The 16,201-nt window shown below is 61.7% G+C and overlaps 2 protein-coding genes across 4 annotated transcripts; one reads left to right on the top strand and one right to left on the bottom strand.

The window, feature by feature from the left end:
• Positions 1 to 48: 48 nt before the first annotated feature.
• On the bottom strand, positions 49 to 7,234 carry LOC308230972 (uncharacterized protein C19orf47 homolog). Of its 2 annotated transcripts, none has more exons than XM_080636042.1 (9): positions 7,128 to 7,234; positions 4,688 to 4,745; positions 4,508 to 4,595; positions 4,307 to 4,421; positions 3,054 to 3,135; positions 2,691 to 2,810; positions 2,445 to 2,588; positions 2,290 to 2,360; positions 49 to 2,056 (listed from the first exon to the last, which is right to left on the bottom strand). In XM_080636042.1, exons 2-9 carry the CDS (start codon positions 4,704 to 4,706, stop codon positions 1,634 to 1,636), a joined length of 1,062 nt encoding a protein of 353 aa, XP_080492168.1. In that variant the 5' UTR covers positions 4,707 to 4,745; positions 7,128 to 7,234; the 3' UTR covers positions 49 to 1,633. The 2 variants fall into 2 exon arrangements, with proteins under 2 accessions (XP_080492168.1, XP_080492167.1); XM_080636041.1 differs by having other exon boundaries at positions 7,081 to 7,145.
• Positions 7,235 to 7,728: 494 nt separating this feature from the next.
• On the top strand, positions 7,729 to 12,563 carry PLD3 (phospholipase D family member 3). Of its 2 annotated transcripts, XM_080636031.1 has the most exons (11): positions 7,729 to 7,851; positions 7,968 to 8,003; positions 8,089 to 8,231; positions 9,327 to 9,510; positions 9,614 to 9,734; positions 9,981 to 10,108; positions 10,197 to 10,397; positions 10,483 to 10,622; positions 10,701 to 10,866; positions 12,132 to 12,231; positions 12,299 to 12,563. In XM_080636031.1, the coding sequence occupies exons 1-11, from the start codon at positions 7,825 to 7,827 to the stop codon at positions 12,505 to 12,507; spliced, it is 1,455 nt and encodes a 484-aa protein (XP_080492157.1). In that variant the 5' UTR covers positions 7,729 to 7,824; the 3' UTR covers positions 12,508 to 12,563. The 2 variants fall into 2 exon arrangements, with proteins under 2 accessions (XP_080492157.1, XP_080492156.1); XM_080636030.1 differs by having other exon boundaries at positions 10,483 to 10,866.
• The last annotated feature ends 3,638 nt before the right edge of the window (positions 12,564 to 16,201 follow it).

Here is a 16,201-nt window from a genome sequence, read left to right as displayed (position 1 = left end):
ATCTAATTTGCATCTATTTGCATGTATTTTGCATAAACAGAGCCATTTCCACGCTTTATTGCCAAAAAAGGTCAAAAATAGGGGAAAAAACCCCCAAAGCACTCGTGTCACACACCAAACACCCAATAAGAGAAGGAAAACGCCCCCAAATTTGGCCAAAATTGGGCAAAACCAAGAAACTGGGGAATTTGGGTGGAAAACTGAAGAAATTGGGGAATTTTTGTACGAAAAATGAAGGAATTGGTGCATTTTTGCATTAAAACCGAGGGAATTTATGAACTTCATATTAAAAACAATGGAATTGGTGATTTTTTTGTATTAATAATAAAGAAACTGGTGAATTTTTGTATTCAAATGGTGACATTTTGCATTAAAAATGAAGAAATTGGTGAATTTTCATGTTAAAAATGAAGAAATTGGTAATTTTTCATTTCAACAGTGAAACTGGTGAATTTTCGTATTAAAAATGAAGGAACTGGTGAATTTTTGCATTAAAAATGAAAGGATTGGTAAACTTTCATGTTAAAATGAAAAAATTTGTACATTTTCCTATTAAAAACAAAATAATTGGTGAACTTTTGTATTAAAAATGAAGGAATTGGGGTTTTTTTGTTAAAAACAAGGGAATTTGTAAATTTTCCTAATAAAAATGAAGAAATGTATGAATTTCATATTAAACCCAACCAAATTGGTGAATTTTCATCTAAAAAATGACAGAATTGGTAAATTTTTGCATTAAACCCGAGGAATTTGTGAATTTTCCCATTAGAAATGAAGGAAATGGGGGGGGGGTTGGTATTAATACAAAGAAATCCCATTTTTCCGTAGGAAACCATGGGAATTGGCGCATTTCTCATCCCAAACTTCCCGGCTTTGTTTTGGGGAGAAAAAAGGCGGTTTTGGGGGGTTTGGAGCAGAACGAAAGCAAGCAGGTCTCTTGGGGGAAACAGATTTGGGAGGAATTGGGGAAAAATAAATAAATTGAGGAAAAGCACCCGGATTTTGGGGGAAAAGGAGGAATTCCAGGCAAAGGCCCTGGCCGGTGGAGCCGGCGGGAATTAAGGCAGTTTTTGGGGGGGGGTTTGCTGGTTTTTGAGCCCCCCAAAAAGGTTTTAAGGTTTTGGGGTGTTTTTCGGGAATGCTGCTCCGAGCTCCATCCCGATGGATTCCATCCCCCAGTGAGCGGCGCTCCCGAGCGGATCCATAAACCCAGGGAAAGCAAGCGGCAAGGGAAGGGCAAACCAAGGCAAACCAATGCAAAGCCCAGCCTGTGCACGGAGGTCTCCAGGTGAGAATTCCTCAAAATGGGAAAGAACCGGCGGAAGAGCGGGAATAAAGGGGGAAACCCAAGGGTTCTGGGGCAGGGAGAGGATGGAGAGCGATGATTTGGCTGGATTCGCCCGGGATTTGGGCAGGGAATCCCTTGGGAAGGGTCTTCTTCCTCCCTCTTCCCTCCAGTTTTCCTATGCGATGAGTGTTTCCCGGTGGGATCAAGCCTTTCCACATGGGATTAAGCCTTTCCCTACGGGATGAAGCCATTCCCTTTCCACACGGCATTAATCCCTCCTCCATAGGATGAACCCTTCCCCCAAGGGGCGATCCCACGGGATGAAGCTAACGGATCCCATGGATCTCAATCCGTTTTCTTTCCCAGGCGCTGGAAGACGCTGACGGCGCCGGCGTTGTCCATCACGGCCTCGCTGGTGCTGCTCACCTTCCCGCAGCCCCAAGTCCTCCGGATCATCACCCGGCATTCCCGCTTGGATTTCTCCCTGCCGCTGCTGCTGCTCACCCCATCATCGGCCTCTCGCCCTTCTCCCGGTGGCGCCGGTGCCGCGCGGATACCGGCGGCATTCCGCAGGCTGGGAATGGGCTTCGCCTCCGAGCTGGTGGCTTTCGCCTTCACCGGCATTCCCGGCTCGGCGCTCTCCTTCCGTGGAGCATTGGATTTCTTCAGGACACCGGCGTAGGGAAGCACGGAGCCGCCGCCGTCGTCGTCGCTTTCCATGGATTTATCCCGTAGGGAATCTCCCAGGCGGCTGAAGACACCGCTGGGCTGGAGGCAAAGGGATGCGGCACCCATCAGCGCCCGCATCCCGGCTCCATCGCCCTTCCCAATGGGATGCAGGGAGCAATGGAATGAAGGGAATGGGGCTCAGCTCCCAGCAAATCCGGTTCTATCCTGGATTGCTGGAGGGGGTGAGGCCTGTTTGGCAGCTTCCACATCCCTCGGGATTCCCTTTGAATTCCAAGCAGGAATTCCTCCTGCATCCCCCCATCTCCTCTCACCTTCCCTCCTGCAGCCGGGTCCCCCCTCGCCTCGGCTCCCAAGCGGTCGAAGACGGACGTCCTGGGCAGCCCTGTGGGATTGAACGGGATAAGGTGGGCTTTGGGATGGAGGGGGACGAATAGGGAATACCGGGATGGGAATTCACTGCCGGAACCTTTGGCTGCTTGCTGCTGCTCCAGGATTTTCCTTGTCCTCGGCGTGGTGCCCTTGGGCATGGTGATGATGTACTTGCCTTCCATCTCTGCCGTCACCCGGCGCCGCTTCACCGGGATCGATGGAATTCCGGCTGCAGCATTCCCTAAACCGGCCGGGATGGAGGGAGGAAGAGCAGGTTCAGGCCCAATGGGATGGGAAAAGCCCTTCCCAGCGCCATTCCCGGCGGGATCAGCCCCTTCCCTACCTGCCTTCGCTGCCACCGGCTTGTTGGGAACGGTGACGGAGAGCTTGGAGCCATGGGGCTGGAGCGGGGCAGCGGGAAGTGAATCCCGGCTCAGGCTGTTGGCAATCATCCGGCTGGCGGCTGCAGGGGGGATACGGAGCATTCCCAGGGAATGACGGGATCCAATCCCTTGGGATGGGACAAATCCCAGCGGGAATCCCTGCGGAGAAGGGCTTGGGGTGCTGGGGGAGGAGCGTAGGAGTGGGAGGTGTCCCTGCCCCTTGCTTGGACCTGGGTGAGCTTTGAGCTCCATCCCATCCCATTCCATGCTTCCATGGGCAGTATCCCTGTGGAATGCTGACCAAGGAGAAGATCCTAGCTCACCACTGTTGGCGTTGCGGCGCAGCTCCGCTTGGATCGTGGACGAGCCAGGGCAGAGCAATTCCGTGGCTGCCTTGCACATCTCCTAAGGGAGTAAACCCATGGAAAAGCAATGGAAAACCGATGGAAGATCATGGGGGAAAAAAAGCCTCATGGAAAACCAAAGGAAAGCCATGGGAAACCAAAGGAAAGCCATGGGAAACCAAAGGAAAGCCATGGGAAGCTAAAGGAAAGCCATGGGAAACCAAAGGAAAGCCATGGGAAACCAAAGGAAAACCATGGGAAACCAAAGGAAACTCATGGAAAACCAAAAGAAACTCACGGGAAACCTAAGGAAAACCATCAGAAACCAAAGGAAAACCATGGGAAACCAAAGGAAACTCATGGAAAACCAAAGGAAACTCATGGAAAACCAAAAGAAACTCATGGAAAACCAAAAGAAACTCACGGGAAACCTAAGGAAAACCATGGGAAACCAAAGGAAAACCATGGGAAACCAAAGGAAACTCATGGAAACCAAAAGAAACTCACGGGAAACCTAAGGAAAACCATGGGAAACCAAAGGAAAACCATGGGAAACCAAAGGAAAACCATGGGAAACCAAAGGAAAACCATGGGAAACCAAAGGAAACTCATGGAAAACCAAAGGAAACTCACGGGAAACCTAAGGAAAACCATGGGAAACCAAAGGAAAACCATGGGAAACCAAAGGAAAACCATGGGAAACCAAAGGAAACTCATGGAAAACCAAAAGAAACTCATGGAAAACCAAAAGAAACTCACGGGAAACCTAAGGAAAACCATGGGAAACCAAAGGAAAACCATGGGAAACCAAAGGAAACTCATGGAAACCAAAAGAAACTCACGGGAAACCTAAGGAAAACCATGGGAAACCAAAGGAAAACCATGGGAAACCAAAGGAAAACCATGGGAAACCAAAGGAAAACCATGGGAAACCAAAGGAAACTCATGGAAAACCAAAAGAAACTCACGGGAAACCTAAGGAAAACCATGGGAAACCAAAGGAAAACCATGGGAAACCAAAGGAAAACCATGGGAAACCAAAGGAAACTCATGGAAAACCAAAGGAAACTCACGGGAAACCTAAGGAAAACCATGGGAAACCAAAGGAAAACCATGGGAAACCAAAGGAAACTCATGGAAAACCAAAGGAAACTCATGGAAAACCAAAGGAAACTCATGGAAAACCACAGCTCCCGTTTCCCATTGGAAGAGCCCATTCCCCCTGCCCGTACCTGCCTGTAGACCTCCTTAGCGTGCTTGAGGATGGCGATGACGTCGCCCACCACCGTGATTCCCAACTCGTTCATCAGCTCCTTGGTCAGATCCAGGAGCATGTTCTTCCGGATCCTGCCATCGGGAATACCGCAGGGATGTGCCCATGGATCCCCCCTCTATCCCTACGGATCCCTCCATCGGGGTGCATGGGGGGGTACCTGTTGTCCACAAACATGACGGCGTAGCTGACGGCGGGGCCCGGCGGGATCCCGGCTTCCTTGAAGAACTGGATCCACTCGGATGTGGCTGCACCGGGAAAAGGGGATCCCATGGGATGGGGCTCAATGGGAATGGGGGGGGAATGCCGGGGGGGGGGACGGGACTGGGGGGGTCCTCACCCATCGTCACCGACACCATGGTGGGGCCGCGGCGTCAGGCGGCAGCGCCGGGAGCGGCCTGGGCGGGCACAGGAGAGAGGCCCCATAGAGACCCCTCCTGCCCCATAGACACCCCTCTGCCCCATAGACACCCCCCCTGCCCCATAGACACCCCTCTGCCCCATAGAGACCCCTCCTGCCCCATAGAGACCCCTCCTGCCCCATAGACACCCCTCCGCCCCATAGACACCCCTCTGCCCCATAGACACCCCTCTGCCCCATAGACACCCCTCTGCCCCATAGAGACCCCTCCTGCCCCATAGAGACCCCTCCTGCCCCATAGACACCCCTCCACCCCATAGACACCCCTCTGCCCCATAGACACCCCTCTGCCCCATAGAGATCCCCCTGCCCCATGGAGACCCCTCCTGCCCCATAGAGACCCCTCCTGACCCATAGACACCCCTCTGCCCCATAGACACCCCTCTGCCCCATAGAGATCCCCCTGCCCCATAGACACCCCTCTGCCCCATAGAGACCCCTCCTGCCCCATAGAGACCCCTCCTGCCCCATAGACACCCCTCCGCCCCATAGACACCCCTCCGCCCCATAGACACCCCTCTGCCCCATAGACACCCCTCTGCCCCATAGAGATCCCCCTGCCCCATGGAGACCCCTCCTGACCCATAGACACCCCTCTGCCCCATAGACACCCCTCTGCCCCATAGAGACCCCTCCTGCCCCATAGAGACCCCTCCTGCCCCATAGACACCCCTCCGCCCCATAGACACCCCTCTGCCCCATAGACACCCCTCTGCCCCATAGAGATCCCCCTGCCCCATGGAGACCCCTCCTGCCCCATAGAGACCCCTCCTGACCCATAGACACCCCTCTGCCCCATAGACACCCCTCTGCCCCATAGAGATCCCCCTGCCCCATGGAGACCCCTCCTGCCCCATAGAGACCCCTCCTGCCCCATAGACACCCCTCTGCCCCATAGAGACCCCTCCTGCCCCATAGACACCCCTCCTGCCCCATAGACACCCCTCCGCCCCATAGACACCCCTCTGCCCCATAGACACCCCTCTGCCCCATAGAGATCCCCCTGCCCCATGGAGACCCCTCCTGCCCCATAGAGACCCCTCCTGCCCCATAGACACCCCTCTGCCCCATAGAGACCCCTCCTGCCCCATAGAGACCCCTCCTGCCCCATAGACACCCCTCCGCCCCATAGACACCCCTCTGCCCCATAGAGACCCCTCCTGCCCCATAGACACCCCTCCGCCCCATAGACACCCCTCTGCCCCATAGACACCCCTCTGCCCCATAGAGATCCCCCTGCCCCATAGACACCCCTCTGCCCCATAGAGACCCCTCCTGCCCCATAGAGACCCCTCCTGCCCCATAGACACCCCTCCGCCCCATAGACACCCCTCCGCCCCATAGACACCCCTCTGCCCCATAGAGATCCCCCTGCCCCATGGAGACCCCTCCTGCCCCATAGAGACCCCTCCTGACCCATAGACACCCCTCTGCCCCATAGACACCCCTCTGCCCCATAGAGACCCCTCCTGCCCCATAGAGACCCCTCCTGCCCCATAGACACCCCTCCGCCCCATAGACACCCCTCTGCCCCATAGACACCCCTCTGCCCCATAGAGATCCCCCTGCCCCATGGAGACCCCTCCTGCCCCATAGAGACCCCTCCTGACCCATAGACACCCCTCTGCCCCATAGACACCCCTCTGCCCCATAGAGATCCCCCTGCCCCATGAAGACCCCTCCTGCCCCATAGAGACCCCTCCTGCCCCATAGACACCCCTCCGCCCCATAGACACCCCTCTGCCCCATAGACACCCCTCTGCCCCATAGAGATCCCCCTGCCCCATGGAGACCCCTCCTGCCCCATAGAGACCCCTCCTGACCCATAGACACCCCTCTGCCCCATAGACACCCCTCTGCCCCATAGAGATCCTCCTGCCCCATGGAGACCCCTCCTGCCCCATGGAGACCCCTCCTGCCCCATAGAGACCCCTCTGCCCCATAGACACCCCTCTGCCCCATAGAGATCCTCCTGCCCCATGGAGACCCCTCCTGCCCCATGGAGACCCCTCCTGCCCCATAGAGACCCCTCTGCCCATAGAGACCCCTCCTGCCCCATAGAGAACCCCCTGCCCCATGGAGACCCCTCCTGCCCCATGGAGACCCCTCCTGCCTCATAGAGACCCCTCCTGCCCCATAGAGACCCCTTCTGCCCCATAAAGACACCCCTGCGCCATAGAGATCCCCCCTGCCCCATAGACCCCCCTTCTGCCCCACAGGTCCCCCTTATCCCCTCCTCCTGCCCCATAGACCCCCTCCTGCCCCATAGGCCGCCGTTATCCGCCCCATAGCTCCCCACAGCCCCCCCTCACCGCTCCGCTCCCGCCGCGCCCCATCCCGCCGCCGCGCCGGGCCCCACCGGAAGCGCCTGTCACGGAGCGTCGGAAGTGACGTCCTCGGCGGACCCTCTCCACTCGCCGGTCTGGTTGGCTGCAGGTGAGGGGACGCTCTAGGCCGCGGCGGCGCGGGAGGGACAACGGGCGGGCGACCATAGAGCGCGGCGGGGGAGAGGGCGCCCCCAAGCGGACGGAGCTGGGAGCCGCCGCCGGGGGCTCCGGTACCGGAAGGGGGGCAGAGGCAGCGAGCGGGGCCTGGGGGTGAACGGGGCCTGAACCCGGCCTGAACCTGACCATGGGCTGAACCCGGTCCTGAGCCCGGTCGTGGCCCTGAAATAGGCCGCAAAATAGCCCCTAAAAGGGCACCTGTCCCAAACATGGCCCTGAAATGGTCCCTAAACCCGAAACTGCCCTAAAATGAACCAAAAATGGGTTTTTTTACCTTAAACCTGGCTCTAAACCCGACCCTGACCTAAACCCAGCCTTAAAATAGCCCCTAAACGTGTTCCTGTCCGAAACCGGCCCCGAAATGGGCCTAAAGGGGGCTAAAACCCAGCCCAGGCCCTAAACTAGGCCCTAACCCAGGCCTCAATGGGGCGGGAATGGGGAGGGAGGCTCCAGCGCTTCCCAGTTCCAGGCCCTTTTCCCAATCCCTGGAAGCCTCCAGGCGCACTGGGAAGGATCCAGCTCCGGTTGCTCCTGTTCCAGCCTGGCGCTGGGATGAGGCCCCACAGCGCCTACAAGCAGGTACAGGCCCCTATTCCCACCCTGCTTACAACGGGGGGGGGGGGGGGGGGGGGCACCTTTCCCTATGGATCCCAAGGGATTTGGGATTCATCCCAGTTCTCCGCCTCCCATCCCAGCTGGAGCCGCTGCCGGACCACGCGGTGCTGCCCAAGGTGAGGGCCGGGGGTGGCTTCCAGGCCCCGGGAGTCACTGGGATTCCTCAAGGCTGGAATGCTGACCCCCCCCCTTTCTGCCCAGCGCTGCCGCGGGGGGGGGGGGCCCGCTCTGCTCCTCGCCCTCCTCCTCCTCCTCCTCCTCCTCTTCCTCCTCCACCTCCGGCTCAGCCCCGATCGGTGCCACGGGGCCGGGGGCGATGCCAGAGCCTGCGGAGCCTCGTGCCGGTGAGAGGGGATGGGGGGGATGCCCGCAGGACCCCACTGGTGCCATCCCATTGCCCCCATCCCATTGCCACCATCCCGGTGTCACCATCCCATTGCCACCATCCCATTGCCACCATCCCGGTGTCACCATCCCATTGCCCCCATCCCATTGCCACCATCCCGGTGTCACCATCCCATTGCCACCATCCCATTGCCACCATCCCGGTGTCACCATCCCATTGCCCCCATCCCATTGCCACCATCCCGGTGTCACCATCCCATTGCCACCATCCCATTGCCACCATCCCATTGCCACCATCCCATTGCCCCCATCCCATTGCCACCATCCCGGTGTCACCATCCCATTGCCACCATCCCATTGCCCCCATCCCATTGCCACCATCCCGGTGTCACCATCCCATTGCCACCATCCCATTGCCACCATCCCGGTGTCACCATCCCATTGCCCCCATCCCATTGCCACCATCCCGGTGTCACCATCCCATTGCCCCCATCCCATTGCCACCATCCCATTGCCACCATCCCATTGCCACCATCCCATTGCCACCATCCCATTGCCACCATCCCGGTGTCACCATCCCATTGCCCCCATCCCATTGCCACCATCCCGGTGTCACCATCCCATTGCCCCCATCCCATTGCCACCATCCCGGTGTCACCATCCCATTGCCACCATCCCATTGCCACCATCCCGGTGTCACCATCCCATTGCCCCCGTCCCATTGCCATCATCCCATTGCCCCCATCCCATTGCCACCATCCCGGTGTCACCATCCCATTGCCACCATCCCATTGCCACCATCCCGGTGTCACCATCCCATTGCCACCATCCCATTGCCACCATCCCGGTGTCACCATCCCATTGCCACCATCCCATTGCCACCATCCCATTGCCATCATCCCATTGCCCCCATCCCATTGCCACCATCCCGGTGTCACCATCCCATTGCCCCCATCCCATTGCCATCATCCCATTGCCCCCATCCCATTGCCACCATCCCGGTGCCACCATCCCATTGTCTCCATCCCATTGCCACCATCCCATTGCCCCCACCCTATTGCCCCCATCCCGGCGCCACCGCATCCCATCCCTAGCATCGTCCTTGTGGAGAGCATCCCGGAGGGAATGAGCTTCAGCGCCGGCTCCACGCCGAACCCGTCCACCTTTGCCACCTGGCTGCACCTCCTGGGCGCCGCCACCCGCAGCCTGGACATCGCCTCCTTCTACTGGACCATGACCAACGAGGACACCGGCACCGCCGAGCCCTCGGCCGCCCAGGTCCTGGCCGCCCATTCCCGCTCTTTCCCCTCCTTTCCCAGGGGGGTTTCCCCCTTTTCCTGCTCTTTTCCGTGCCCAAACCCCCCCCCCCGTGCCGGTGCAGGGTGAGCAGATCCTGCAGGAGCTGCTCCGGTTACCCCAGCGCGGCGTCGCCGTCCGCGTCGCCGTCAGCCGCCCGTCGGCAAAGGCGCCTCTCAATGACCTCCGAGCGCTGGAGCAGAGCGGTGAGTGATGGAAACACCCCAAACCCATGGGGTCTGCCCCAAAACCTTGGGGTCTGCCCCAAAACCTTGGGTTCTGCCCCAAACCCATGGGGTCTGCCCCAAAACCTTGGGTTCTGCCCCAAACCCAGGGGGTCTGCCCCAAAACCTTGGGGTCTGCCCCAAACCCATGGGGTCTGCCCCAAAACCTTGGGGTCTGCCCCAAACCCGTGGGGTCCCTGCCTGGCGATGCCGCGCGGTGCCCTGCAGGCGCCGCGGTGCGCACCGTGGACCTGCCGCGCCTGACGGGGGGGGTGCTGCACACCAAGTTCTGGCTGGTGGACGGCACCCACCTCTACGTGGGCAGCGCCAACATGGACTGGAGGTCCCTGACCCAGGTGAGCGGCGCCGGCTGGTGCCAAACTCGTGCCGAGCGGCGCCGGAGCCGTGCCAAAAGCCGAGGCCGACTCCGTGGCGGTTCTGCAGGTGAAGGAGCTCGGCGCTGCTGTCTACGACTGCGCCTGCTTGGCCCAAGACTTAGGCAAGATCTTTGAAGCCTATTGGGCTCTCGGCGTTCCCGGCGCTGCCATCCCGGTGCCGTGGCCGGCGAATTATTCCACCGCCTTCAATGCGGAGACGCCGCTGGAGCTGCAGCTCAACGGCACCGGCGCCGCCGTCTACTTCTCGGTACATCCCAACCCCTTCTGGTTGCCGTGCCCGGTGCCGCGGGAGCACCGGGAATGCCAGCGCTGAGCCCATTGCGGTGCCGCAGAGCTCCCCCCCGGCTCTTTGTGCCGCCGGTCGCACCCAGGACCTCAGTGCCCTGCTCAGTGTCATCGACGCCGCCGAGGCCTTCGTGGACATCGCGGTGATGAGTTTCCTGCCCACCACCGAGTTCTCCCACCCGCAGAGGTCCGTGTGCGGCTGCGGCAGCGCCGGGGACCCGGTACCCGTACCGGTGCCGGTGCCCAAGCCGTTTCCCCCCCATAGGTTCTGGCCGGTGATCGATAACAGGCTGCGCCGAGCCGTGGTGGAGCGGCGCGTCAGGGTGCGGCTGCTGGTGGGCTGCTGGCGGCACAGCCAAGCCACCATGTTCCCCTTCCTCAAGTCGCTGGCGGCCATCGCTGATAACCGGACCCATTACAGCGTGGCCGTGGTGGGTATCACAGTGTGTCCATGGTGGGTATCATGGTGTGGCCATGGTGATGTGGTCATGGTGGGTATCACGGTGTGGCCATGATGGGTATCACGGTGTGACCATGATGGGTATCACGGTGTGGTCATGGTGGGTATCACGGTGTGTCCATGGTGGGTATCACAGTGTGGCCATGATGGGTATCACGGTGTGGTCATGGTGGGTATCACGGTGTGTCCATGGTGGGTATCACAGTGTGGCCATGGTGGGTATCACAGTGTGTCCATGGTGGGTATCACAGTGTGTCCATGGTGGGTATCACAGTGTGTCCATGGTGGGTATCACGGTGTGTCCATGGTGGGTATCACGGTGTGGTCATGGTGGGTATCACAGTGTGGCCATGGTGGGTATCACGGTGTGGTCATGGTGGGTATCACAGTGTGTCCATGGTGGGTATCACAGTGTGGCCATGATGGGTATCACGGTGTGGTCATGGTGGGTATCACAGTGTGTCCATGGTGGGTATCACAGTGTGGCCATGGTGGGTATCACGGTGTGGTCATGGTGGGTATCACAGTGTGTCCATGGTGGGTATCACAGTGTGGCCATGATGGGTATCACGGTGTGGTCATGGTGGGTATCACAGTGTGGCCATGGTGGGTATCGTGGTGTGGCCATGATGGGTATCACGGTGTGGTCATGGTGGGTATCACAGTGTGGCCATGGTGGGTATCACAGTGTGGCCATGATGGGTATCACGGTGTGGTCATGGTGGGTATCACAGTGTGCCTATGGTGGGTATCACAGTGTGGCCATGATGGGTATCACAGTGTGTGCATGGTGGGTATCACAGTGTGTCCATGGTGGGTATCACAGTGTGTCCATGGTGGGTATCACAGTGTGGCCATGGTGGGTATCACAGTGTGGCCATGGTGGGTATCACAGTGTGTGCATGGTGGGTATCACAGTGTGTCCATGGTGGGTATCACAGTGTGGCCATGGTGGGTATCACGGTGTGGTCATGGTGGGTATCACAGTGTGGCCATGGTGGGTATCACAGTGTGGCCATGGTGGGTATCGTGGTGTGACCCTGGTGATGTGGTCCCGGTGGGTATTGTGGTGTGGCCATGGTAGGTACCACGGTGTGGTCATGGTGGCTATTGATATGTGGTCATGGTGGATATCGTGATGTGGTTATGGTGGGTATCATGGTGTGGTCATGGTGGGTATCACAGTGCAGCCATGGGGCTGGGGCCGGGGCCTGACCATGGCCTCACTCCCCACAGCGGCTCTTCATGGTGCCGGCGAGCGCGGCGCAGGCGCGGATCCCCTACGCCCGGGTCAACCACAACAAGTACATGGTGACAGAGAAGGCCGCGTACATCGGTGAGCGCGGCGCTGCCGGGGTTTTGGGGTGCCCCCCCCAGCTTCCTCACCCCAAACCTCATTGCAGGGACCTCCAACTGGTCCGGTGACTACTTCACACAGACGGCAGGCTCGGCACTGGTGGTCAACCAGACGGTGAGTGCCGCTGGCACCGGCACCGGCACCGGCACCATCCGGGAGCAGCTGGAGGCCGTGTTCGAGCGGGACTGGAGCTCCCAGTACAGCGCTGACATCGGTGACCCCGAGCGCTGGCAGAGCCTCTGCGGCTCCCGTTAGGCACTGGGGAACCGCGGGTGCCGGTGGCACCGAATCCGGTCCAATTTGGGCTAAAACCACCCCAAAGCTCCCAATTTTCTCTGCTCTTTGCCTTGTGCTTGGGGGGGGTTCTTTGGGGCAGCACCGGGGGGGGCCAGGACACCCTGATGGGGATGCTGGAACCCTGGAACCGAGTCCAGGCACCAAAACCCAGCCCCAGGCACCCAAGCCCATCCCATCCCCTTGAACCCCATCCCTGGTCCCCCCCAAACCCCAGCCCCAACCCCCCCCAGGCGCGCTCAGGGCCGATTTTGGGGTTAAACCTTTATTGTGGCCAAGCCAAAAGCACGAAGCCGGGGGGGGGGCCGGTGCTGCCCCCCCCTCCCGTTAATGGCGTCATCAGATAGCTTCAAACAGCCCCAAAAGAGCCGGATTTGCGGGGGGGGGGTGTGTTAAGGAGGGCTCGGGCAGCAGCGATGCTCAAGGGCTCCATGCGGCGGGGTCCTCAGCGCCCCCCGCAGAGCGCGGGGCTCAGCAGCGGCACCTTGGGGGTCCCCGCATGGAGCTGGGGGGGCCCGGGGGGGCAGAGCTCGACCTCGGGGATGCGGAGCCTCCCCCCGGCCTTGGGCTGGGGGCTGGGGGGGGTCGGAGGGGAGAAGCCCACCCTGGGTACCCAGCGCCGGGCTTTGCCCTCCCCATTGCCGCGGCCCGGGGGGGGGATGCTCTTCCTCCCGCCCTCCGGCCTCATCCTCCCGGTACCGGCCCCGGTCCCGAAGCGGGGCAGTTTGAGCCCCCCCCAGCGCCCCGGCTCCTGCCCCGCATCCAGCCCCGGCGGGGCCAGCTCCAACCCCGGCACCTTCAGCCCCGCGGCCCCCCCGGTGCCCTTCGCCGCCCTCCCCGCGTCCTCCGGCACCGCGAACCCCACGGCGGGGACCGGGAAGCGGGGTCCCGGCTCCAGCAGCGCCCGCAGCGCCCCGGGGGACCCCGGCACCGCTTTGAGGTCCCCCCCGCTGCGGAGATCGGGGCTGGAGCCCCCGAACCGCGGCAGCTTCACCCCCAGCTCCGGCCCCGTCGGGAGCTTCGGCAGCGACGGAGACCGGCGCCGGCCTGGGAGGGGCACCGGGACCGCGGCTCCGAGCGGCGCCAGTGACAGCTTCGGTACCTTCAGCCCCGGCCCGGCCCCGACGGCTCCAACCGGGCCCCCGGGGCCGCCGGTTCCGAGCTTGCCCAGCGCCAGCCCGACCCGGGGCAGGGCGAACCGGGGGGGCTTGGGCTTGGCGGCCCCGGTGCCCCCCGGTGCTTCCGGGCTGAGCTTCCGGAGCCCTTCGGTGCCCGTCGGCAGCGCCAGCGCCACCTCCACCCGCGGCACCGCGATCCCGAGCGACGGCACCGCCTCCAGGAGCCCCAACCGGGCCGGGGTTACCGGTACCGGCGGCTCCGGCGCCTTCGGCTCCGCTTTGGGCAGCAGCTCCACGGCGGGGATGGACACGGAGGAGATGCGGAGGCCGCCGAACGCGGCCCCGTCGCCCGCTTTGCCCTGGGGCTCCGGGACCGGTAACGCCGGCACCGCCACCTCCACGGCCGGGAACCGGGCGCCGCCGGGGAGCTCCGCTTTAACCGGTGGCTCTTCCATGGCCCTGCCGCCCGCCGCTTCCTTCACCGTTAACCGAGCAGGAGCCGCCCGCGGCCGCGCTGGCGCCGGGGCGGGGGGGGCCGGCGGGACCGGTTCGGCCTCGCTGCGGCTCTTCCCGAGCTTGGGAAGTTTGGGAAGCGCCAACTCCAAGGACGGGGCCGCCGGAGGCTTCCTGGGAGGCGTCGGGAGGGGGACGGGCTGCGGGGGGAGGAGGGAGCTGGGATCCCGCTCCCGTGTCCATAGGGACCCCCAGCATCCCGCATCCCCATCCCGTGTCCATAGGGACCGCTGAGCTTCCCACATCCCGCTCCCGTGTCCATAGGGACCCCCAGCATCCCGCATCCCCATCCCGTGTCCATAGGGAACCCCAGCATCCCGCATCCCCATCCCGTGTCCATAGGGAACTCCAGCATCCCGCATCCCCATCCCGTGTCCATAGGGACCGCTCAGCATCCCACATCCCCATCCCATGTCCATAGGGAACCCCAGCATCCCGCATCCCCAACCCGTGTCCATAGGGACCGCTGAGCTTCCCACATCCCGCTCCCGTGTCCATAGGGAACCCCAGCATCCCGCATCCCCATCCCGTGTCCATAGGGACCGCTCAGCATCCCACATCCCCATCCCATGTCCATAGGGAACCCCAGCATCCCGCATCCCCCCTCCGCACCCATCGGGCCCCCTGAGCATCCCACACCCGCGATCCCGCACCCACGGGGACCCCCAAGCTCCCCGCACCCATCGGCCCCCAACCCCCCCTCCCATGGGGCCCTACCGGCCCTGTCCCGGTGCCGCCGTGACCCGCGGGGCCGGGGCCGGTGCCCGGTGCCCGGCGGCGGACGCAGAGCGAGACCCGGCAGCCGGCGGCGCCCTCGAGCAGCCGCGCCACGACCTCGGGGGGGGCCCCCTCGAAGAAGATCCTGGCGCCCACCAAGCGGTCACCTGCGGGTTGGGACCCCCCCATCGCATCCATGCGGGATTCGGGACCCCCCCATCGCATCCAGGCGGGATTCGGGACCCCCCCATCGCATCCAGGCGGGATTCGGGACCCCCCCATCGCATCCAGGCGGGATTCGGGACCCCCCCATCGCATCCATGCGGGATTCGGGACCCCCCCATCGCATCCATGCGGGATTCGGGGCCCCTCCATCGCATCCAGGCGGGATTCGGGACCCCCCCATCGCATCCATGCGGGATTCGGGGCCCCCCCATCGCATCCAGGCGGGATTCGGGACCCCCCCATCGCATCCATGCTGGATTCGGGACCCCCCCATCGCATCCAGGCGGGATTCGGGACCCCCCCATCGCATCCAGGCGGGATTCGGGATCCCCCCATCGCATCCAGGCGGGATTCGGGATCCCCCCATCGCATCCAGGCGGGATTCGGGACCCCCCCCCGTTGCTCACCCGCCTGCACCCGCAGCGCCCGCGGGGCTTTGGCGATGTAGAGCCCGCGCCGGTCCCGCGCCACCGCCAGCCCCGAACCCGCGGCCTCGGGCGCCTCCAGCTCCAGCAGCTCCTATGGGGCAAAGGGGGGGGGGGGCGTGGAGGGGGGGTGGGACCCGGACCTCCCCCCCCCCGCCCCCCCCCTCCCCTCAATCCCTCACCTCCATTGGGTGGCACTGGGGGGGTCCCGGGGGGGCTTCGGAGCTTCCGGGCTCTGTAATGGGGGGCACAGACACGCGGACCCTCCCATTGCACCCCAAACCACCCCAGTGCACCCCAATACCCCCATTGCACCCCAAACCACCCCATTGCACCCTAATACACCCCCATTGCACCCCTAAACCCCATTGCACCCCAAACCACCCCAGTGCACCCCAATACCCCCATTGCATCCCAAACCACCCCATTGCACCCTAATACACCCCCATTGCACCCCTAAACCCCATTGCACCCCAAATCACCCCAGTGCACCCCAATACCCCCATTGCACCCCAAACCACCCCATTGCACCCTAATACACCCCCATTGCACCCCTAAACCCCCATTGCCCCAATACCCGCTATTGCACCCCTAAACCCCCATTGTACTCCAATACCCCCATTGCACCCCTAAACCCTCCATTGCACCCTAATGCAC

The sequence above is a fragment of the Psittacula echo genome (genome assembly GCF_963264785.1).
Source record: "Psittacula echo genome assembly, chromosome: 29".
NCBI classification, from domain to species: Eukaryota; Metazoa; Chordata; class Aves; order Psittaciformes; family Psittacidae; genus Psittacula; species Psittacula echo.
This window is presented reverse-complemented; position numbering and strand designations above follow the sequence as displayed.